This window comes from Hibiscus syriacus, unplaced genomic scaffold (genome assembly GCF_006381635.1).
Source record: "Hibiscus syriacus cultivar Baekdansim isolate YM2019G1 unplaced genomic scaffold, ASM638163v2 tig00110356_pilon, whole genome shotgun sequence".
NCBI classification, from domain to species: domain Eukaryota; kingdom Viridiplantae; phylum Streptophyta; class Magnoliopsida; order Malvales; family Malvaceae; genus Hibiscus; species Hibiscus syriacus.
In genome coordinates this window covers 987,780-1,013,751 of record NW_024062700.1, presented here as the reverse complement: position 1 = coordinate 1,013,751, position 25,972 = coordinate 987,780, and the positions used below count along the sequence as shown (strand labels likewise).

Sequence of the window (25,972 nt, the reverse complement as noted above, 5' to 3'; positions counted from 1 at the left end):
TTAATTAAAAACAAAAAAAGTATATAATTACCTTATTCATGAGGGTCATCGTATGCGTTCTGAAGATATAATTACCTTTGTGAAAGCATAGTGCCTGGACATCACCACAACAAAAGTGTGTCTGCATTCTTCATCCCCGCCCCCATAGTTCTATGGAAGCCTCCAGTCTCCCCATCAGTCAAGGTGAATTTTGATGTTCGGTTCATCCAAGCACAAAAGATTGCATGGTCAGGAGTTTTTATGCGGAACTGGGAAGGGAAGTTAATGGGAGCTAGCAGAAGAATGACGACTAAAGTTACCTCGGTTCATCCAAGCATAAAATCTTGTCTTGAATCGTTTAATGAAATCAAATAAGATCAAGATTTTCACTAAAATTATATTGACGACGATCCGATTCATGCACATTCCAAAATACACGTGCTTCAATTACATCTAATCCACTTTCTTTAAATTTTCTTATAAGATCCGACACGTCTATCAAAATATAAAAAATTAAAACGAATTCAAAATTTAATAAAACATTTCAATTGAAATTTAAGACAGCCAGATCGCACTTGAGATGGCAATGGCACACCTGCCGGCTGCCACTACTTGCGAGCTCAAGAAAAATGATACACAGAAGCAAAAGCATAACACAATGACATAGTAGACCCATAATCAGCACTTGGAAAACGAATGTGCCCAGTTATAGGGTAGACAATTCAGAATAGTTATGCAGTATGAGTCAAAGAACAAGCATACAAACACGGTACAGACCAAAACCTTCCGTATATAAGACGGTCAAAGATACCCTCGATCACAAGAACAATACTTACCCATGCTTTAATGAAGTTCAGGGTTACTTACCCATCACTACGATATTGGAGGGAGATCGAAAGAAATCAAGGACTGATGGGCAGCATGTAGGCCATTTGCACTTGCACCAAAATCCCACCCTCAACATAGCCAAATCGAATACACGGCCTTCATTTGAAATTTTTGTTGTTGAAAAAGGCGTCGTTTTGATACAACCAAATAGTCCATATGACTCCGAAGAACACCATCCTCCACACAAGTTTGGCAGAAGATCTAATCGGTTGATTTTCCCAGGACGTACTGAACTCTCAAGTGTTCTTTGGACACAAAACTAATACTCCACAACATGCAACATCTTTGCCGGATTCTCCAACAATTATCAGCATCGACCCAATTGCTAACGATGAAGCTCTTCGGTGAGTAGGCCCTAGAAGACGACCCAATCCATTCAAAACGGTCAACAGCCGTATAATCCCTCCTTGGTCTATTTATCACTCCCATAAACTCATCTCAAATAGTGTATTCCCATTCAAATAAAACTAAACGGATCTAAATGTTCCATACCCAATTTCCATTCGAATATGCTTAATTATTCAATATCCTTCGAATTATGGGTGAGAAGGGATTTGAGTCCAATTTGACTGCAAAATGGAGAGACCTATAAAGAGCTCCAGAAAAAACATGGGTCCAATGATGCCGGTAGTCTTCCACTCGAGACAAGACTGGAAAAAGATACAGAGTCTGCGAGCAGTTGATCAAACATCGATTGAGTAATCATAACTAGAAATTTATACAAGTCTAAAGAAAGATTCAAACTTCAAGATGATTTTTGCTTCACTTGTGATCTTCATTTCAGTGCCTTGTAACTCTGCTGAGTCAACAACTAGAAATTTATGATAGGCTTCTTTTGGATTTTACGTAGTCTGCTGAAAGTGCATATAATATATGATAAGATACAAGAGGAGGACTAGAATGCTGTCCAATTTGCAACATTGTTTTGAGTTCTGTTCCTTTGAAGAAATTAAGGTAGGTATCCTCCATTATATCTCCGTCTCTTATGTTTGTCATAAAACATATGTTAACTACTTCCTGCTTGAAACAAGTTTTTGGCATGCAAAGCAACCCCTTGTAGTTTTCTGATGGGTTCTGAGTGAGTTAGGACAACTTCACTATAGATTCCATAATGGAATCCGTGAACAATCATGACAGGAATGAAAGTTGAATACAGTGACATGATAAATATTTATGTCCGGAATGAGCAGTTTACTGTGAGATGAATGCTGAAAAAGCAGAAATCTGCATTTTGTTTCTCCATTTAACGATGTTAATTTGACCATTTTTTTTGGTGTAGCTTGTTTGGTCTGTTGCACAGTTAGAACAGCTAAATACCTAAACCACTTTTATCAATCTGTGTTCAACTAAAGGTGCTTGCTTGTGCATTTTCTTTCATGATCAGAACTCTTTCATTGTGACCGGGATGGAAATATACCCTTCTTTTATTCAAAAGTATCTGATAATCTAAGCTATGCACAAGATAGATAGTATATGTTTAAAGATTACTCTCGATCATTTAACATTAAGCGTTCACACTTATGACATTGTTATTGTTATAAGTCTCGTGTTAGAACACGATGCCTACAAAAACGTTTGAGAGTTTATTGTAAAATGAATAAGAATATTTCGAATATTTATTATCTTATAATCACATACGCTATTATTAAAAAATGTATCTGATAAAAAAATTGGATGTTGCTGACGAAGCCGAGGGGTGTTAAAGAGAATTTCATCGTAAACAAAGGAATGTTGATAACTTGATATAAAACGCAGCGGTTTGCTTATTTTCTCCGCTTACGAGTCAGGGGCGGCAAAATTAAACTCTAGTCCGTCCAACACTTTGCTTCTTTTTGCTGCCGTGGCAAGCTTCTATTGGCTTAAAAATGACCCTAAACCGCAATACTTTTCTATAATATCCGCCATCCCAAACAAAATTCAATAAAATTCTCTGCTTCGCTTTTGAGTGTGACGCAGGCTACGCTCGGTCTTGCAGATTCTCATCCCATAATCGGTTCTTTCTTCTATTGACGGCGCAATGGTTTACATAACATCGTGGGACGAATTCGTTGAGCGAACCGTACAATTGTTCCGTGCCAGTCCTGAATCTGTATGCTAAATCTGAGTCTCCTCTTTTTGTTTCTCCCTCTTATGATTATTGCTGTTGTTGTCACTAAATAAATGGTGATTTTTCTGATCTGTTTGCTGGATCTGGATTGGGCGGGATCCAGACGCGGTATTGCATGAAGTACCGGCATTGCGATGGCAAATTGGTTTTGAAGGTTACAGATGACAAAGAGGTATCGATCGAATTTCCCTAATTGCTTTTGCTTTGGATTTATCTGAGTCAATTTTCATGTTGAAATGTTAATTGATGATTGGCTCCCGAGAATTAGGTAGATTTGGGATTTATTGAGAAAAATATGAGAATTTGAGCATCTTTTTTCCTTGAATGTATTTGTTGATATGCGTTACGTGGATAATGTACTTGATATTATGCCTATTTTAGCTCGTTTTGATGTATTTGCAGCAATGATTTCATTTTTCTATTTTTCTTTTGCTTTGCTGCTTCTTAGGGTTAGTTTAGCACTTCTTTTTAAAAGTCTCGGGAGAAGTGCTTTTTGGAAAATTTTGGTTTAGATTTTAACCGTTTAGTATTGCCATCAAAACAATATTTCTAAAAAGATAAAATGTCTATTTTAAATATTATTTTGTAAGTGAAAAAATAGTTGGTGATAAATGGGGGAAAATAAATAATTGAATTTAAAATATAATGCTGGGCTGTTGGCTGTTGGTGCTCTTACAAAATCAGTAGGTTTATACATCTTAAAGGAAGAACCAACAGAGGTCTTACAGGCAGCTCGGCATGATAGAACCGGGGTATCTCTGCCAATAATGATTTTGGTTTAACTCGATTGCTTTAACTTAGTTGTTTCCTCTCATGCCAATAAAGTGTTTTTCCAAAAGCTAAAAGCTAGTTGGTTTAAAAGCCCAGTTTGAAAATTATTTTTGGCTTGAAAACTCTATTATCCGAAATCACGGACTCCCCAGCGATTTTCAAATTGGTAATTACGTTCCGAATCAAGGAACGCTGGTGATCCCATGTAAATATAGTTTATTGGAAAATTATCAAGTAAAAAAGACAAATCACAAATTTTAGAATTAATTTATTTAGAATTATGTGTTTATATAAAAACAAAAATGATCTATAAGTTTCAAAAACGTGTTTTATGTTGTAATAAATTTTATTTTGTTCCTACTAAATAAACCGGAGAGGACTACTACTATCGAATTACGTTTTATAGAAGTAGCAAATCCAGTTCCATCTTTCGTTCCTCATATTGAACTGATCTGCTTTCCGGGTAACATTGCTTGAAAATATATCTGTTTAGTATTCCTTATAGCTTGAAAAGCAATGCTAAACAGATCCTTAGTTCCGGAGTTGTACAAGGGAACATTCCTTTTTCTTTTAATAGTTTGGATTATTACCATGCCTTTCAAATAGAAACTGGGGAATCTGATAGCATTTTTTTAGGAAAGTAAAAACCTGATCTGCACAACTCCTTGATAAACAAACATGTCTTGTTAGTTTCCTATCTCTTTTGCAGCTGTATTCTGTAGACTATACGGCATAAATTGCAATTAAACTTGTTCACGCTTTTCATTTCTGGCCCCTAATTAGGGAAAATGCTAAAAAACATTTGGCTGTCTCATTAGTAGCAATAATGCATGAGTCAATCTTGCAATGACCTTTGTTGCATTTATCAATTTTTGTAAGACTCGTGATAGGGGAAGGAGAAGAAAATTGCATTGAAAGAACTTCAAAGAAGTCATCCCAATGAGTTTTTCATTAACGGGTGAAGTGATGAAATTTGGTGTTTTGAGAAATTTTCTATTATATGGACAAAATGTTCCTTGCAACTCTTGCCTTGTTTGGAGATCTTCAAAATCCACAATTTGTTATGCTTGCTTTCTATGTTAACTAAGTTTCTTAGTTGTGTTTGGACAAGTTTATTGCAAGTATTAAACTGATTTCTTAAACTAACAAACTGTAATCCCCGACTTAAATTATTGAAAGATTGTTATTGGCATGGCGGTTTCAGAGGAAATTTTCTATTATATGGACAAAATGTTCCTTGTGACTCTTGTCTTGTTTTGAGATCTTCAAAATCCTCAATGGTTATGCTTGCTTTCCATGTTAACTGAGTTGCTCAATGGTGTCTAGATAAGTTTATAGCAAGTACTAAACTGATTTCTTTAACTCACTTACTCACCTACACATCACTTGAAATCATGAACTGAAAGGTGATGATTGGCATAGAAGTTAAAAGAAGATTTCTATTTATGGACTTAATGTTCCTGGCGACTCTTGCCTGGATTTGAGATCTTCAAAACACGTAATGGTAATGCTTGTTTTCTGCGTCAACTGCGTTGCTCAGTTGTGTTTAGGTGTCTATACTCTATAGCAATATTTAAACTGAAATCTTGAACTTTCATACTTACCTTCTGTGTTGCTTGAATATCTCAAGTTTGAATCTATAAAGACCTAATTAGATACTGCACCTACAATTGCCTCTGGATGGGCTAAAGGCAGATCTCTTATAAACATTAGCATAATCAGTTCGTTGTGAAAATATGATAGTAATCTTTCCAATCAGCGTCTCCTCAGTGAATATGATAATACACTACTTTTTTTAGGTTTTTCATTTCTTTTGGATACTGTCGTGTTTTTGGACTTTAGATTTTTTTTTCAAAGAAAAGAGTTTGATCAGTTGTAATATTTGGGATGTATGAAATCTGTATTTGATAGTCCCCTAGTTCTTTCATGGTATATTCAATGGATTTTCTCATTGTTGAACTATTTTATTTGTTATTAGTGCCTCAAGTTCAAGACAGATCAAGCACAGGAGGCGAAGAAGATGGAGAAACTGAACAATATATTCTTTACCTTGATGGCTCGGGGACCTGATGGTATTGTTCTTCATTACTTCATTATGACTTATCTTTCTTGACTATGTAGCAAAACAGAAGTCATCATTCCATGAAAGTTAAAGTGATACAAAAACATAGTTGGAAAATATGCCAAAGTTTGTCCATGTATTTATTTTCCCAACATTTTCGTTTTTTTGTGTTTGGTTTTGTATGTGAAAGCTGTAACTAGTTAGCATTCTTGTGATGCAGTGGACATGTCAGAAATTACAGGGAAAGAACAGATGGAAGCACAGCCAACAAAGAAGGGAAGGGGAAGAAAGCAGTAGCTTGATCTTCTTCTTGACACATGGGGTTCTTGAACAACTATTGTAGGATCCTCTGAATTTTAGAGAGAAATCGTGACTTGTATGATTTAAGAATGCTGAAATTGTCAATTTTTTTCGGAAAATTTGATGGTGTTTTATGGATTCCATTGAATGCAGATTCACTCTGTAGATTATGATATACTATTTTATCATATTTTTGTGGGGGGCGTGGATTGAAGACTTGAGTTTATCACTAATCAAAGAAGAAAAGGGGGGGGGGGGTTGTGGACCATATATCCGTTTTTGCTTTCTCCAGGATGCAACTGAAATCGGCATAATTGCTGAATTGCTACTGGATTCTCCATCTGAATCTTTTGATGTCATTACGACAAGCGTGGCATGCAATGCAACCAGCCCAATAAATCTGCAAAAGAGGTGAAATCTTTCCCTTTTCAGTATTTACCACAAAACTGTTTATGTATTGGTGTAAATGCGCTGTCAATTTGTATGCAGGCTTGGCCCTTGGTGGTACATAAATGGACCGTCTCTTGCGACATATTTTCGAGTTGAGATTGTTTAGTTATGAGTTAGTGCTCAGGACAGGTATCGGTAGTTTGTTCTTTAAATGATAATAAATTAAGTAGGTAATATTCTAGGGGGGGGGGGAAAGTTAATGATCGTAGAACATAACAAGTAGCGATAAAAAATCAATGTTTTAAAGGCATTACATAAAACTTTAGAACAAAAACAAAACTTTCCCCCGCTCTAAAGCTTACATTTTCTTATTGAATCATCAACTTTTGAATTCATCAATCACACTTTAAGAGAGATTCAATGCTGGACGATATACCAACACTCGAGTTTAAGGATCACTATAGTACAAAGGTTTAAATGCAAATAATTTTATTCTTGAATATTTCGGTGTCCCGTCAAAATCTTATGGGTGGGAGACAGACGGAAAGAAAGACAACCCTCCCTTTGTTTTGCAAATGTCATCAAAATTCATTGTATTTAGAAGTATTAAATGCAAAGCCACCCGTGGTAGTAGAGTTGCACATAGTTGGATTTAAATTCGATCCGGATCGAATAAAAATCGATCCGGTTTTTTTATTAAATCAAAAAATCGGTTAATAAAAAAATCGGTTCGGATCATAATCGATTTGGAGGGCCGGATGATGTAACCGGTGTAACCGGTTTCGGTTTGAAAAAATCCGGTGTTTTAAAAAAATCTGGTTTTTAATCTGGTAAAAAAACCGGTCATCCAATTTTTTAAACCCCAGACCGGATTTTTTTCAGGATAAAAAACCAGTTTTTTATCCGGTTTTTTCAAACCGGTTTTTAATCCGGTAAAAAATATGGTCGTCCAATTTCTAAAACCGGTTATACTATCCGGTTTTAAAATATCCGATCCGGTTTAAAAAAATCGATTTTTTCCAAATCCGATTTTAAATATTTTTTTACATAAAATCGGATATTAAGATTTTTTGTGGACCTTGGTGGTATTGACAAATCATTTGGCTAATCTAATCATTTCCAGGCCTACCTTAAAGAACCTCACATCCCAATGCATTTCTTTTACTATTACATTTGCATGATATAAATTAACTAAAAAAAAAGATAAAGGCGTTCTTAATGCATGTGCCAAGAAGAAAAAGCTCCTACAATCCCCAAAACTCTACTTTTAATTCCACTTAAAAGAGACAGGAAATGAAAGTTGGCTGAGAAAATATTCTCCAATTGAAGGGACAGTATGTTTTGGTATAAGCTGGGACAAAAAGTGCATTATTTGGTTATAAGGTGAATATGTTTGATACTCATATAATTATTCATTATTTAATTTCTATTTATGATTTAAATATCATTACACCTTTAAGTGGATTTAGTATATTGTTTTGCCAAAATGATCCTTTCGTCCTCTAATCCAAAGAAAAAAGAGAGAGAATTCGGGCAGGACTGGGATGAAGATTTGATTAGCTGCACACTGAACTTGCTTTTTAGTTTGAAAAAAGAAAAGGTGTATTATGCCACCAATCAAATATACCTAAATCTGCATTAAGAAAAGGGTGAACGGGGCACCATGCTATAATATCTTTGGATGCCTTAGAGAATTTGTGATTTTCAGTAATATATAAAAAATCAACTAAGATTCTAAACTTTTTAAAAGGATCAATTAAATTCTTTTGTTACATCAATATTTATTGTGAATAATCGTGTTAACGTCGTAAATTGTCTAGAGAATAATCAACAGCCAAAAGACTACAATTGGATCAAAAAAATAAGATCCACCTGGCACATACCTAAAAACAAGAACGGAACTAGAAATTTTAAATTATAATAAATAAATAAATTTATATATAATTTATTTTAAAAATTATGTCATTTATTATTTATATATTATATATATATATAAATTATATAGAAAATTTGGAATGTGATTTGACGCCCTTCGTTCTATATTGACTCCATTGGTACTTGGTGTGTTCATAATTCGATTAATAAAATTTTGATAATTTAATTTGATCTGATCGGTTATTGAATTACCCGTTTAAACATCTCTTAATGCTTAAAAGCCTTTAAAAACGAGAAACCTTAAAACACTAAAAAGGAGAGTTGTCTTCAGCAACAACAACAACAAAATTCATATATTTTTCAGACGAATTATTTCGTGAGAGCGTAAAAGAATTGAGAGATATTTTCATCGAAGAAAGACATGGAAGCTCATCAATAAATATAATGAGCTTTAGAATGCCAAGAAATAGAGGAGGAGAAAGAAAGGACTGATCAGAAAACATTTTATTTGAAGTTAAAATATACCGATGAATATCTAATTATAACTCTTTTTACATTTTGACCATTATTTTTGAATTTTTATCAATCGGCTCACTCAACTATTTAAATATATTCAATCATGTCACTTACCGTCAACATTTAACGGAAGCGGTGATGGCACAATCAATAAAATTAGTGTACTTACACATTCTATCACATTAGTCATATTTTTAAATTAATTTAATCCTCTAATTATATGAAGACATGTGCCAATGGTGTTATGTGTCACAACATTTTTGGAGGGCCTTCTTTTTAATTTATGATTTCATTCTTCCAATTAAATGGTAACACGTGACACCATCTGATAGAAAAAAATGAATTAAATTTGTGCTGGAGATTTGATCCGAGATAATAAAACAATTATGATTAATTATTATTTCGCACCATCTCTTATTTACCTTAAATTATAAAGAATACCAAAAAAATGAAACCAAAAGTAATAATAAAACAATTCGAACCTTAACCTATTACAAAATATAAAAAAAAATAACACTCATAATTAAAAATAAATATTATTAATCAGAAAAAAATAAAGTATACAAATTTTAATGTCGTCAAAAAAAACTTTACTTGTAATTCAAAATAAATATTATTAATCAATTTAATAAGGCACCTTAACAGTTAAATATTCACGATAAATGACTTGATTAAATGTATTTAAATAGTTAATTTATCATTGTTGGTCATATCAGTATGAATTATTACCCCATTGCTTCACCCGTTTTACCATCTTTATTATTGCTTTCCCTACACTTTTGCTTTCCTCTTGTATTTCTCCCCTTTTTCTCTCCGTTAGCTTTTGTCCTCTAGAAAAACACACAACCTTTTCCTATCAAGATTATACCTATAATTGGTTTTATTCGGCTAGCATCGACTCTAATAAAATTAAGAGAAAATCGTCTCAGTGACCAAAAATACCTTATAATATACGATTTTACCAACTTTTTTTGGATTTGCCAAAATGACCAATAAAATCGCAACGCGATTTAGAAAATCGCAACGTTAAAAAAAAAATCGCAACGGTCAAAAGAAAATCGCAACGCGAGCTTCCAAGTTCGCAACGCGATTTAGAAGAAAATCGCAATGCGACTGAGAGAATCGCAACGTTGAAAATAAAAAAACATTTGTTTCTCTAAAAAGATAGTATCCGCGCGTACGTGTCGAAGACACGTATTACCACGACCACGACCACGACCACGACCACGACCCGCCTTGACCCGACCCGACCCGACCCGACCCGACGGCGGCGCGCGAGAGTCCCCCTTGTTCTCTTTCACTCAACAAGGAAGTGCAAAATACAAGCCTTAAATATAATTCCCAATAGTGTTTCCAATACTATGTGGGATTGAGCATTACCAACACTTGTTCCCAATATCATTATTCTTCATAAGTTATCATCCATTACAATATGAATTATCGATAATAAATTAATTCATTTTAATAAGTATTTAAAATTATAACTTGATAAATACATGAAATAATTCTATTATTAAATAAAAAATATATTTTTATATTAAAATTATTGAGATAGATATTTACTATAAAAGTAAAAGATTTTTTTTTCACGTACAACCTCTATGTGAATTAGTTTCACAATAAGGTATCGGTTATGCATTGGATTCTTTCGTATTAGATGGTCTTTAATAAGATCATCATCATCATTCTTTTGTTCAACAATACCATATATTAATGAGGTATATTGGTTCATTAACACGACTAATTCATATTGTAATGGATGATAACTTATGAAGAATAATGATATTTGGAACAAGTGTTGGTAATGCTCAATCCCACATAGTATTGGAAATACTATTGGGAATGGTATTTAAGGCTTGTATTTTGCACTTCCTTGTTGAGTGAAAGAGGACAAGGGGGACTCTCGCGCGCCGTCGCCGCCGTCGCCGCCGTCTAGTCTCGGGTCGGGTCGTCTCGGGTCGGGTCGGGTCATGGTCGTGGTCGTGGTAATACGTGTCTTCGACACGTCCGCGCGGATACTATCTTTTTAGAGAAAATTCTTAAGAAACAAAAATCTTTTAACTATCTTTTTAACGTTGCGATTTTCTAAATCGCGTTGCGATTCTCTCAATCGCATTGCGATTCTCTCAGTCGCATTGCGATTTTCTTCTAAATCGCGTTGCGACTCTCTCAATCGCATTGCGATTCTATTTTATTGGTCATTTTGGCAAATCCAAAAAAAGTTAGTTAAAATCGTATATTATAAGATATTTTTGGTCACTGAGGCGATTTTCTCTAAAATTAATCTTCCCAATACTTAATCATAAAATATATAAAATTAAATAATTAAATGAATCTTTGAATTGGATATAAAATTCAATAAAAAAATGAAGTAATTGAGTTTTAAAATTTCATCAGTCATGCTAGAAGATTGCACATATCTTTTTTGAATGGAAATAAAAGCAGTCAACGATACCACCACAAAGGTGACCAAAGAATTGGTCAGTCCATCGATTTAAGAAGAAAAAAATCCACAAACACATTGGCCCATATTCAATATCATCCGTCCTTATCTATATCACTTTAGGGGTGTTTGGTTCAAGGATTGTGATGAGAATCTCATATTCTCATATTTGATTGGTTGATAATCTCATTTCCGGTAATTTTTTTATTATCAATAGTAGATTTTTTTTAGATATATTATCGGGAATGTCATTACCTCCATTCTCTTAGGTATTGTAACATTACCGGCGTTTTGGACTAAAATGCCCTTAAATTTTTATTTTTATTTTCAAAAATATCCTTCTTCTGTCATTGAATAATAAAAATTATACGAAGATTAAATTATAAATTTATCGTTAAATTATTTTAGATTTACAAAAAAAAAATCTATAATTAAAATTTTATATGAAGTTTAGGGGTTAAATTTTTTTTACCATTTCATTAAACATTTTTTATATTTTTAATTTTATAAAAAAATTATATAAATATTATGAATTTAATTTTTTAAAGAAAATATATAAATATTTTATAATTTGTAATATTATACAAATATATAATAAGAATAATTTGGTCAAATATACATTCTAATAATCTTTTATTAATTTAACCAAATACGATAATCTTACATTACTACTAAACCAACCAAACACAAAATACAACAATCATATTCCCTATTAATATTTTATTTCTACTTATAATCTTACTGTGAACCAAAAAGCACCCATAGTGTTTAAACATATAGTATAATGTTTGCCTTTCTTCTTCTTCCTTAGAGAGCAACACATGGCAGAAAAAAAGAACAAACCAAAGTCTTTGCATGGGACCACCTTCAAATCTGTGACAGAGACGGCAGAATTTTGATTTATTCAGCTGAGCTTAACCCAGACTCCCTCTCCCTCTCCCTCTCTCCCTCTCTCTCTCTGTTGAATTTCTTTTTATATTGTTTAGTGGAAGGGGAAAAAAGTAAAAATGGGAGCTTTGTTTTTGTTGGTTACGGCCGTTTGTGAATTTTTCTTACCTTACCATGGGCAAAAAACAGTCTTCTCTCTCCCACTTTTTAAGTTTCAATCTAAAAAGAACATGGGAAGCAGGATCTAGGGTTTGAAAACACCAAGTCTAACAAGGTTTTGTTTTCCCCTTCGTTTTCTTTGTTTCGTATGGTTTCATTTCTGTTGCAAGAAAGTTTGAATTTTGACTGATGGGTCTTTCTTTTTTGCCTTTAAAGATCTAGTTTTCCTATTGAACCTTGTTGTTTTTGTTTAGTTGATCTTTGGGTTGGATAATTAGGGGTTTGTTTTTTGGTTTTGGGGTAAAGATGGAGGAGGTTGAGGAAGCTAACAAGGCAGCAGTGGAGAGCTGCCATAGGGTTTTGAGTATTTTGTCTCAGCCACAAGATCAGATTCATTACAGGAATTTAATGGCTGAAACTGGGGAGGCTGTTTTTAGGTTCAAAAAAGTGGTTTCTCTTTTGAACACTGGTTTAGGACATGCAAGGGTGAGGAAGCTAAGGAAATTACAAGCCAGTCTTCCCCAGAGCATCCTTTTGGACAACCCTCACCACAGGACTTTGCAGCTTGGTGGACACCATGAAAGCTCAGCACAAGAATTGGGTTCACATGCCAAGAATTCTCTTTATTTAGGAACCCCATCTTTGGAATTGAGCTCAAATGGGAAAAACCTTCAGCAACTCACCGAACCAGCTTCGTCGGGGCATTACCATTTCCTCCTCCAACAACAACGACAGCAACAGCTTCGACAGAGGTTGCAGCTCCAACAGCAACAAATGAAACATCAAGCTGAGATGATGTTTAGGAGGAGTAATAGTGGCATTAGCTTGAATTTCGATAGCTCTAGCTGTACGCCCACCATGTCGTCGACTAGGTCTTTCATTTCTTCCTTGAGCATAGATGGTAGTGTAGCCAACTTGAATGGTGGGGGTGCCTTCCATTTTAGCGGGGGTTCTCGTTCCTCCGACCAGGGTTCCCAACACAAGAAGTGTTCCACTAGGGAGGGGAGGGGAGTGTCAAATGTGGGAGCAGCGCTAAATGCCACTGCTCGAAAAAGAGGTTCGATATTATCTTTTGCCCTCTTTGGCATCTGTATGGAATCATGCTCTTGATATTAGTTACTCTTTGTTGGCAGGAAACATAGAGTAAAGAAATCAATCAAGGTGCCCGCAATCAGTAACAAGCTTGCTGATATTCCTTCTGATGATTATTCATGGAGGAAGTATGGACAGAAGCCAATCAAGGGTTCTCCTCACCCTAGGTAATGATCATCATCAGACCAAGATTTGATATGCTATTATGTGAATTCTGGTGTTTTCCTGTTCTGTTTTGCTTCAAATATAGTTGCATGTAGGAACTCTTTGGATTGAAATAGACTAGGAATGGAACTCGGTGATCTTAGTAGATAAACGAAGGGCTTGTTACAAAATAATGATTTTATTGTGTAACAATATCATTAATGTTTCAATTTCGTTAAGATCTATGCTTTTACTGCATTGAATGATTTGTGATTACCTTAGTCTCGAAGACGTTAAAAGGTAACTTTCAAGTGTTGAATTTCAACCCCTTGCGAAGTGAAATCTTAGAGGATGGAGGGAGGTTCGAGCAGGGCCAAGCGGAATGATGATGCATTTATATCTTTAATGTTCAAGTGGGTTATCAGCCATGTCATTAGTTGTAGTTGCATGTTTGAAGTGTTTTATAGCAAGCTTGTTACTTTGATTCATGTTTAGAGAAATTCGTCTAAACTTATCGACTTTAAGAGGCTTTTCCTTTTCAACTGGTGTGCAGGGGATACTATAAATGTAGCAGTATGAGAGGTTGCCCTGCAAGGAAGCACGTGGAGAGGTGCTTGGAAGAGCCATCCATGCTTATCGTTACCTATGAAGGTGAGCACAACCACCCAAGGTTACCATTGCAATCAACGATGACATAGTAGTCTTTGGGGGAAAACTTTGCTAAAAGATTCGCTTTCGGCCTTCAATGTTCGATCGATCATCCTAGTTAAACAGTTGGCTTGATTTGCTCCTGTACATATTTGAACGGTTCGAGCATGGGATGCATCGAAGCAGTTCCTTGGTTTTTTTTCCTTCCATTTTTCTTCCTTGGCAGCAAAAGAAAATTGTAGAATTGGGGGTTTAGAACTGTAAGAACTATTTCATCTTTAATTGCAATGAATGGTAGAAAGGGGATTGAATTTTTGGAATTGAATGGGAAAGTGTCATCAATGCAGGTCTACATGTGAAATATGTTTGGAACCAAACCAGAAATGTTGAGAATTTTGTCTGACTAGCAAGATTTGGTTAAATGGTTGTGGAGTTGCTTGTGACATGATTTGCATACACAGCTGGAAACTGTGGAATGATAAGACACAAGGCGTGGGGTTTGAGTTTCTGATGTTTTTGCCGAACCATTTCTTTCTATTTTATTGGTGTCACGTGAAGTATTATTGAAGTCGAATCTTAGGGAGGATTTGGAACAAGGCATGTGAGTTTTGCAGATTAACCAACATGGGCAACATGCTTCCACAATCACATTGCAATGCCAAATTGGCAATCCCTATTCCATTGCCATTTCAAAACCTGAAAACGAGCTGACTTGAACTCGAGTATTGTTGAGTTTGGCTCGACTCAAAAACTTCAAAGTTGAGTTTGACTTGACTCTAGTATTGTTGAGTTTAACTTGACTTGTAAGTTAGGAGTTTAAAATTGTTAAGCTTGACTTTAATTCGAAATGAAAAATTAATGCTTGAATAGACTCGAAAGCTTAAGAGCTTAAAATTATCAACTATGACTTGAGCTTTAACATTTAGTACATGAAACCTTATATTGTATTATACATATATTAATATTATTAATAATTTAATTAAAAATTAAAATATAGTATACTTAAAAATTGTTAAGAACTGATGTTCGTGTCAAGTTTATTCGATTTGAGTGTTGATTGAATTTTAAACAAATTAAACTTGAGTAACTCACAGTATGTCTCGTTTTATGTTTTATTTATTGTTTCATATCCTAATTTATTAATCATTGAAATCATTTTATTGCACCTCAATTATTTATTTACCGCAAACAATGCCGAAATTTAGAAGAGAAAATAACCTCAGTGACCGAAAATGCTTTATAATATACGATTTTAACCAACTTTTTTTGGATTTGCCAAAATGACCAACAAAATCGCAATACAATCTTAAATTCGCAACGCGAACTCTAATTTTTCAACTCAGTTTCCAAATTCGCAACGCGATTTTGTGATAGTCCAAGTTCGCGTTGCGATTTTCCAAATTTACATTAGTCTAAATTCGTTGCGATAGTCCAAGTTCACGTTGCGATAGTCGAAGTTCACGTTGCGATTTTCCACGACCCGAGATGGGACGGCGGCGGCAGTGCGCGAGAATCCCCCTTGTTCTCTTCCACTCAACAAGAAAGTGGGAAATTCAAGCCTTAAATACCTATTCTCAATAGTGTTTACAATACTATGTGGGATTGAGCATTGCCAACACTTGAGAATCTTTTATACTATCGCAACACATTCTTTATTGTTTCAAACTCCACATGAATTTGGAATAGTTAAAATTTAAACTTATTTTGGATTTTTCACTATCGTAACACTTTTTCACTATTGCAACAACACGTTTTTCAAACTCTCGCAATACATTTTTCAAAATCGAGTTGCGAACCTTACAATCGCGTTGCGAATTTGAAAACTGAGTTGAAAAATTAGAGTTCGCGTTACGATTTTGTTGGTCATTTTGACAAATCCAAAAAAATTGATTAAAATCGTATATTATAAAATATTTTCGGTGTTATTTTCTCAATTTAGAATTGAAAACCAATTCAATTTGCGTACTCAGCAAGCCCACTGCCTTGTGAAATTTCAAATTTGGGTTGAATATTGCAAATTGAATTTAGGGCCACCAACCTTTTCATCTGCAAGAACGCCATCTCCTTCCCCAAACAAATCCTGGGTCCGGCGTTTAACACCGGATAAGTATAAGGATCCCTCCCAACGAAGCTCCACTTCCGCGCCTCATCTCTTTCCAACCATCTCTCCGGTTTGAAGTCCGCCCAATCGGTTCCCCATACCTTCTCCATCCTCCCCATCGCCTAAGGAGCGTACGTCACCATAGTTCCTCTCTTGACCACCGTCCCGTCCGGCAAAACATCGTCCTCCCCCGCCAATTTTCCGTCCTTAGGTACCGGAGGATACAGTCTCATGGACTCGCAAAGCGAAACATGAACGTAAACCATGACTTTAACTTCCTCATACACTGGCGTATCCGATTTCTCTTTGATTTCTTTGAGGATTTCTTTCTCCACTTCAGGGTATTCGTATATTAACCAAAAAAACCACGTCAAAGCCGCCGATGTTGTGTCGCGGCCGGCGAGTATGAAGCTGATGACTATATCTGTAACGAAATTCTCGTCAGAATGACCGGAGCTTAAGAACCTTGATAAGAGATCAACCGATTTCAAAGACGATTTATCATCTAATTCTTCTTCTTCCCTAACAATCTTCTTCGCGAAATCACGGACTTGAGCGATAGCGATTTTGAGTTTTCTCTCCGACCCAATATTGAAAAGTCGTTTGATTCTCCAAGGAACTGAAAGAGGATCTCAGTAGCCTCTTCAAACGCATCAGCAAACTGGATTTGCGGCAAACAAGGTAACAAACAGGCCGGGTCATGTCCGAAAGCGCTTTTGCAAAAGTTGTTAAAAGCAAATCTCTGAAGAACATCTTGCAAGTCAAGCACCGTCTCGCCGGCGGCGTCAGAGAGAACCGGAACCAAACGGTCGTGAATCTCGGTATCAACGACGGTTTCAACAAATTTACGAAGAGATTTAGTGTTGAACTCGTGACTCGAAAGTTGCCTCTCGAACTTCCAGGACTCCCTGTTGGCATTAAAGATACCATTTCCAAGAAAATCAAATAAAACTCTAACGAAGAAATAGCCTTTGGGGTAGTTATTGAAATTGGTCTTGAGAATATGGCGGAGATTGTCGGGGTTGGCTGTTAAGATCCAGCGGTAACCGAAGACGAGGTGGAGAGTGTAAGTTGCAGAGGGGCAGTTCTGGAGGATGTGTGATCCATTGGACACGGTGCTTAGATTGGATTTTACTGCAAAATAGGAACCGATGATTGGTTAACGCTTGGGCAAAACATTGGATTTCTGGGATTTTGAGTTTTTGTTGACAATGAAGAAGAAAAGTGGGAGACTGAGGAAGAAAATGATAGCTAAGGTTATAAACGTATGGAATGGGGTAAGGAGAGGTAAGATAGTAGGTTGTCCCAACGTCATAGTGAGGGCAGCTTTCGTGGAGACCTCCAAATTATAAATTATTCCTCGCAACCCCAAGGTTAAGAGTCTTGTGTTCTACCAACTGAGCTAGACATACAATTCTTTATAAACTTGATAAAAAGATAAGTATAAACTGGGTAATCAACGTTCTTCGTTTACTACTATATATTTCTTTATAATATATTTGTCGGATAACGGTAAGGGGTGACGAAAGGGGGTCATTTGACCTAAAAAAAATTAGTTGACTCTATTCCCCTATGTAACGGGGTGAGGGGGAAGTAAGATAGTAGGCAGCCTCCAACGTCAGGTTGTGAGCAGCTTCAGTGGTAGACCTCCGGCAGTCAAAATTATGAATTGTCCACCGTGAGACTCGATCCCACGACCACAAGGTTAAGAGTCTTGTGTTCTACCAACTGAGCTGCACTGGCAAATATCATTTAACCAAAAAAATTACCCTAAAAACCAAATATCTCATATCATTACATATTTTCTCATATATTTACCAAGCTAATACCTTTAGAGGAGAGAGAATGATGTGTATTTTACCAAAAAGTCCTTGGGTGAAAAAATGGGAAGGCGTGTCACGTGCAATACACCTTCCAGAGATTTTGTTGACTTGGTACCACGGTGGACGCACTTTTAAAATTGCATTTCGATACATTTTTTATTCATGGATTTCTAAGTTTTTTTGTTGAGTTTCTAAATTAAAAAAAATCATAATTATTTTAATACAAATCTAATTTAATCTTATAATTTTTCTTATTGGGTTTGAGCAGTTGTGTCTGCATGGTGTAATATGATAAAATCTGATATCAAAATTTCAAACGACTATCATATTTCAGTCATCATGTTAACCTAAAGCTTAAATGACCGTCAATTTTTTAATGAAAAATTGATTCTTTAAATTTAGTGTAAAATACATAAATAGTATCTCGATTATAGGGTACTATTTTATTAAATTCATTGACTATTAAAAGTTACAAAATGATCCTTCGACTATAGAATATTACTTTGTTAAGTCTATTGACTATTAAAAGTTGAAGGTTGTTTAAGCTTGAGGTTAACATGATGATTGAAATATGATAGTAGTTTGAAATTTTGATATCAGATTTGATTATATCACAATCAATATGTTAATGTTCAACTTAGAATATCGTCAATTTTTCAACGGAAAAGGACGAGTTTGGAATATAATGAATAGTCATGTGATCATTTTATAACTTTAATAGTCGAAGGACTCAACAGAACATCATTCTATAGTCTGATGACCATTTTATAACTTTTAATAATTGATAAACTTAATAAAATAGTACCCTATTTATGTATTAAAATAAAGTGGTATCATTTTATAACTTTTATTTTTTTTGACAATGCACTCCGTGCAGAAATAACTGTTAGAACTCGAAAAGGAAAATGATAAGACTAAATTAAAATTTTATTAAAATAATTGTTATTTTTAAAAATTTAGAAACCCGACAAAAAAACCAGAAACCTGAGAATGAAAAGTGTGTATCCCGAAACATGCCTTCAAAGGCACGTCCATCGTGGCGCCATGTCATCTAAAAGGTGTGTCCCGTGTAACGCGCCTTTCCTTTTTCTCACCTAAAGCGCTATTGGTGAAACATGCCTTTTTCTCTCCTCCAAAAGGGTGTTAGATCAGTAAATATTTAGGGAAAGGTGTCTAATAGGGGATATTTATTTTTTAGGGTGAGTTTTGGGTCAAATTGCCACGAAATGGAAGCATATACTTTTCATTTTATATAAAATTAAAAAGGATAAACTATGTATTTAGTACTTATACTATTAGTTTTAGTCCGTTTTAGTATTTAAACTTTTAATTTTTCAAAACCATACCTAATGTTTAGTTTTCGTTTTATCTTAGTATCCCTCCGTTACAAACTTAACACGTTTAGTACCTAACTATAAGTATTGGTCCGTTTTAGTACCTAACGTTAAATTTTGAACCGGGTAAAAAATGAAATCAAAACTAAACTTTAGGTATGGTTTTGAAAAAAAATTAAAAGTTAAACTTTTAATTTTTTTCAAAACCATACCTAATGTTTAGTTTTCGTTTCATTTTAATACCCCACCGTTAAAAACTTAACACGTTTAGTACCTAACTATAAGTATTGGTCCGTTTTAGTACCTAACGTTAAATTTTGAACGAAGTACTAAAATGAAACTAAAACTAAAATTTATGTATTATTTTTATAAAAAAATTAAAAGTTTAGGTACTAAAACGGACCAAAACTTATTTTAGGAACTAAATGCATAATTTAACCTAAAAATAATCATTAAATAATGAAGGATAAACTACATGTTTAGTACTATAACTATTACTTTTATTCCATTTAGTCATCCAACTACTTTTTGTTTCAAAATCATACATAACATTATGTTTTGGTATCATTTTGATCACCTACCATTAAAAAGTTAATGATGATGTTTAGGGGTGTTTGCAGTCGGTTTGGATCAGTTTTTTGGCTAAAAATTCACCCGATCCGAAAGTATAAATGTTTGCGGTTTGGATGTTTCTAAAAAAAATCGGATCTGATCCGATCGAATTAAGTGCGGCTTGATTCGGTTTGGATTTGTGCGGTTTTTGGATTCTAATTTTTCAAAATAATTCTTGAATTTTTTTCATAAAAAAACATATGTATAACAAATGCAAAGAGAATATATATTTTAACAAATGCAAGCTTGTGAAGCTTACAAAGATAATATATATTTTAACAAATCAAGAAACGAATCAATTTCTCGTCAGTAAGTCACCCATAAAAGTAAAACGGCACATTTTCTAAGTTTTGTCCGACAATTTTCTCTCTACCTCAGAAGTGAGGAAATACCAAAAGACTATACTATCCTTCTTTGCTATTATCATTTATTGCACCATTTTTTTCATTGGCATCGATGACTAGAATCTGGAGCAAAATTATTACGTGTGTGTCGAGGAAAGCTGAATTTGTATATGTATATGGGTTTTGTGAGATTTTGTGGGGCTTTTGATGGGTTTGTTTCATGCTTGTAAATTCAATATTCTATTTCATCGGTTCGGTTCGGTTTGGATCGGTTCCGGATTTTCAAACCGAAATCGAACCGAACCATTGGGTTTTTTTAAAAAAACCAAACACACTAAATCGGTTTCGGTTTTCGGTTATTTTTTTTGATCGGATTGAATCTGAACACCCCTAATGATATTGACGTCTCACCATAAGGTAATGACATGTCATCACTGATTTTTTTTTTAAAATATCATGTCATCGTTTTTATTAATTTTTTAATGGTAGGTGATCAAAATAAAATCAAAACATAATATTATATATGATTTTGAAACAAAAGTAGTTGGGTGACTAAAATGAAATAAAAGTGATAATTGAAGTACTGAACATGTAGTTTACCCAGTAATAAAATATAAATACATATATAACACACGTCTAAAAAATAATTTAAATAAAACACCTTTGAGTTTAACCAATCAATAATAATTACTTTTACCAGTGTACTTTGAGTTATAATCGGTGGATTATTATTTTGATCCGATTATTTAACTGTCATTTATCGGTTAGTGCTAGATGATGGTATTTATATTTAAATAAATGCTCAATGAACCTTTTTTTCTACGTAAAATATATATGTTTGAAAAATTAATGTTTGGATTAAAACAATATTCTTTTATTATAACATCAATTTCTTTTAATAAATGTATATAAAACACATTAGTTTATTGTAATAATAATTTACATATTTACGTCCATGATTAATATTCGTGTATATTTATAAAGCTACTTAAAAAAATTCATGTAAGAATAATATCTCTACTTAAAGATAACCCCTCAATCTTCTGAAATTGAATGCTCACAATTTTAATATCTATGATGTTCAAACTCGGATTTTCAAGTAATAACGATAATTCCTTTATCAAGGAGGCCACTTGGTTCGCGCTTTAAATAGAATAACTAAATGATGTAATATAAAAATATGTATCTAAATTATACTCAAAGTTTTTTTTTATATTTAAAGAATTTTTTTTTGTTAAAAACAGTGCCTAATATTTTTTTATGCTATACTTTTAGGTGTTATCGTTAAAAATCTTATAAGTGAAGGGTGTCATGTTTATATTTTTTTTTATTTTTTTAAAATAAAATATTTTTTAAAAATATTTTTTTAAAATCTAAACATGACACATGTCACTTGATGATTTTTTAATGGTGTGCACGTAAAAGTGTAATGGAAAAAATCTTAAACACCAAATTTTAACAAAAAAATTCTTTAGACACAAAAAGTTAATTTTGAATATAGTTTAATCACTTGTTTTTATATTAAGTCTAATTTAATGAGAAATTATTTTATAGACCCTTTTCACCACGTATGATATGATCCCAACTAATAAAATTAAAATATGTCATCAATTTTTTTAATCATCATTAAATTTAGACTAGATTTTTAATTATTTATTTTATTTCCATATTAAAATAAAATCTCCCTCTTCTTCATCCTCTTGACTCTCTCCGGTCGTTAACCAAACTCACCACGGCCATGATCCAAGATGAAGTTCATTGCTCAGTTGACAAGGGAACAACCAAGAAGAAAAGAAGAGTTTAGAAAGTGAATATGATTAAACTTACATGTAATTATATATATTAGACCTATATCTGTAATTTTATTATTGAATAATTAAGTATTTTTATATTTAAACTTTTATTATATAATTAAACTTACATGTAAGTAGATGTTATTATACATCTGTATATGTCTGAATAATTATTATAATATATAGGTATTATTAATTTGGATGTAATTAGAAGTCTCTCATTACAACCTTTCATTTCTACCAGAGAAGTGAGAGGTGTAAGTAATTGCAATCCTTTTTTTTATAAATATTATTATTATTATTATTTCACACCTTAGATTTTATTATTTTAATTATTATTGTTATTATTACTATGTCGAGTTTTACTATGTATAATAATAGTTTGAGGCACATATATTTTTCTTATAAGATTAAGTAATTTTGTGTGTGTATATATACGAGTTAGAATTTATTTACATTAGGTAAAACTCTTAGTTTTATATATTTTATAGGATTATTGGATTGAGAGAAATCAAAGGATGAGATTAGTTTCTTTTTTCCCCCAGTGAATATCATCTCATTTTCTACTGTTAATCTCAACCTTTAATTTATTTCATCCAATGGTCCTAAAAAAGAGTTTTATACAGATTTAGGGTTGTTGGACAAGTAAAAATAAATGAACGAGATTAAAAATAAGAAATGTGAATATATTTACTAAAAAGCAAGAACACAATCTAATAATTTATTTTCACTCATTGAACGATATTAAATTTTTATAAAATTAAAGAGTTTATATATATATAATGATTAATACCAGACAAGCAAGGGAGAATCGCATAAAGTGACTTCGTGTGCAAACAAAGCGCCGCCTTAAACACATTAGGTGAATCGTGGATTACCATTGACTGGTTTATCCATAATATAAGGTTGTTTTTTTTTTAAATATAAACTTTTATTTTTCTACAAAGAATATGATATGAACATTTTCCTCATCGTCTTTTTTTTTTTGCTTGCACCCAAAAAATATACCTTTCATTTTTTTAAAGCGACGTAGCTTTCGTATTCCACCAACAGGAAAGAGCTTTGCTCATTCTTTCTATTCGTCTATAAATTAAAGGAAGGCTTCTGCGTAAGTTAGGGTTCAGAAGCAATTCAAAAACCCTAGCAGCAGTCTACATTCTACAATAAACGATGATCGTCAAACTTAGTCCAACACGTTTTTACTGCTGCGGAGTAATGATTTGCTACATCCTGTTGATTGTCAGCAACAAACGGGTTTCAGCTCTTAGGCCCTTGAAATCGGCCGAGATTCAAAGGCCACCGCCAACTACAACCGGACAGATGTTGAATCCAACTGAAAGAGGGCTTATTCCACCCTCCGGTCACTCTCCCTGTACTTACATAGGCGGCGATGGAAGTTATAGTGGTGGTGGACACTGCCAGATTCATTAGACAAAATGGTACCTATATATATATATTGGAGTTTCAATCTCCATAGGTAAATAATATGGGTTCTGTTATAAAAATATTTGCTCTGCAAGTTATAGTATATATGTGTGTATGAATGCATGTATCGATCTTCACTCAGGCTCCATCAGACGGAGCAGTTATATAATATGTCCATATATATATATATTAGGGTTTCTTAATTATTGTTTTCCATTAAAAGAGGCTGTTAATGACCACCTCCTTTCCATTTCTTTAAAGTTCAATCGTCTTATATGCACTTCGTTATAACGAAAATTAATTATTACTTTATGATATGTTATGTTTTTTTTCGCTTTTAGGTCCACTCGGAGTAGGAGAGAGTTCTGCAAATCTTAAAGGATTATTATGGAAATAAACCCTAGAGATCAATCTCTACTAAATTCTGCAATTGTTTCTTGACAAGTTACTGTATGTATGTATGTATGTATGTTCATGTTGATGCTGTTTCCGATATTAACGTATCTTTCATGCATATATTGTTGAATTCCATTAATCTAGGCCTGGTAATTTCCATGAAACCCGCACGTCTGATCTCTACAAGAAGATGGTCAAAGATTTCATACATATATACTTTAATATGTTGGTTTTAACTTTTAACCAATAAACGATTGAATGAATATCGGGATTGGCATCCACGAGTTGAGAGGACTATAATATCTCTGTCAAATTATATCACCTACCCATTTTTAATTACTTTTACAAACTTTGAAATATATGAGAAATAACGTTTGGTCAGGTGGTCAACTCTTTATCTTTGTTCTCTCAACTCTTTATCTTTGTTCTCTCATATCTTTTTAGCTCATGTACTTTAGACTAACTATAAACACTCTATTTCCTTTCCTCTCTTTCCTAGGTAGGATTCTGATTAAATTTACGATTAAAAAAACATCGGAATATATAAACTACATCTTCTATCACCCTAAAACAAAAGAACATGGAGGAATTTATAAGTTAAATGGACATCCCAATACTTAACTTGGTATATCTAAAAACCAAGACCTTAAGTCCCACCCTTCTTTGTTCTCCCCCCCCCCCAATCAATGTGAGATTCTTCCCCTTCCCACATTTCTTATATTCAATCAAAATACCCAACAAATCTTCATCCTAATTGAAAGTAACTTCTTTCACAATTTCAAAATAGAGATTTGTTATGCTCCAGTTTCCACCATAAAGAATACAAAAACAACTTCGAAAAATGTTAAAACTTACGGTGCAACCCACCAGTTTCCATTAACTTTAATGGACCTCATTACTCATTAGTGCAATCTTTTGAGTTAAACTCTTTGCCTATTGATCGTCATTTACACACGCATTTAGGCTTAACAAAATCCTATTATCTCATATTAATTAAATGTTGGATTGCTTTAAAAATTCCAATTTCTAGCGCTTTATTTATGATGGATTGATTTTAGGAGCTTAGGTTGTCATAAATTAAATCCAAGCTTTGCTTTGCCATTGAATTCTATTTTATTTTTAATTGGTGATCTTATGATAAATTATTCTAAGAGATTAAATCTTATATTACTTGTTTCGGGGTCTAGTGAGGGAACGATCAAGAAAATTATCAGAACAATTATTCTTTTAAAAAATTTAAGTTTTTATTTAATTTTAACATATTTTATTAATAATTTATTTTCATCCTAAAATTTTATAAATCTGTTTATGCTTGATCTGAAATTTATATAAAAAAAACTTGAGATTTTCGATACAATCTGTTAAGAGATCCCAACATTATTAATAAAATTTAAAACATTTACCAATTAGTTGTCATATATATTAGTGCATGGGCATACATTATCTATATTTCTAGTTCAAAATTATAAGCTGTTTTGGTCCATTACTGTCCAAAAAGGTTCTCTTGACCTCCGACAAATCTTAGTTAAATAATAATAGAAAGAAGAAACCAGAAAACACTATATATATGATAGAGACGTCAAAATCTAAATATAAAGTTTTTAACAGCAAATGGGCACACTTTAGATGGTGGGTATATATATATATATATAATTGTTTTCTTATTTACATATTTTATTTACAATTAGCGTATTCTAATCATTATAATATTTTTAATATCATTTAAGGCGATTATAAGGTAATATTTATTTTAAAAAATTAATAATGAAGAACACACACTATATATACAACTACTCCGACTCAAGATTTTTAGAGAGAACAACATTTTATTTTATCACTGAGACACTCAATAAGTTGTTAATTATAATTTTTTACTCTTTTA

The 25,972-nt window shown here is 33.3% G+C and overlaps 1 protein-coding gene and 2 pseudogenes across 2 annotated transcripts; 2 read left to right on the top strand and 1 right to left on the bottom strand.

Moving 5' to 3' along the window:
• Positions 1–2,786: 2,786 nt before the first annotated feature.
• Positions 2,787–6,500, top strand: LOC120121057 (signal recognition particle 9 kDa protein-like). 2 transcript variants are annotated; one of them, XM_039140532.1, is made up of 5 exons: positions 2,787–2,956; positions 3,078–3,146; positions 5,724–5,817; positions 6,028–6,145; positions 6,437–6,500. In XM_039140532.1, the coding sequence occupies exons 1-4, from the start codon at positions 2,885–2,887 to the stop codon at positions 6,102–6,104; spliced, it is 312 nt and encodes a 103-aa protein (XP_038996463.1). In that variant the 5' UTR covers positions 2,787–2,884; the 3' UTR covers positions 6,105–6,145; positions 6,437–6,500. The 2 variants fall into 2 exon arrangements, with proteins under 2 accessions (XP_038996463.1, XP_038996462.1); XM_039140531.1 differs by lacking the exon at positions 6,437–6,500 and having other exon boundaries at positions 6,028–6,280.
• A 5,788-nt stretch (positions 6,501–12,288) lies between these two features.
• On the top strand, positions 12,289–14,589 carry LOC120121009 (annotated as a pseudogene).
• Positions 14,328–17,678, bottom strand: LOC120121122 (annotated as a pseudogene).
• Between the last annotated feature and the right edge of the window lie 8,294 nt (positions 17,679–25,972).

Bases quoted from the DNA above. Each gene is read 5' to 3' on its own strand.
- LOC120121057 (XM_039140532.1), top strand. From the start codon at position 2,885: ATGGTTTACATAACATCGTGGGACGAATTCGTTGAGCGAACCGTACAA. The intron at 2,957-3,077 runs GTATGCTAAATC...GGCGGGATCCAG, and splicing joins TCCGTGCCAGTCCTGAATCT to ACGCGGTATTGCATGAAGTA. The intron at 5,818-6,027 runs GTATTGTTCTTC...CTTGTGATGCAG, and splicing joins GATGGCTCGGGGACCTGATG to TGGACATGTCAGAAATTACA.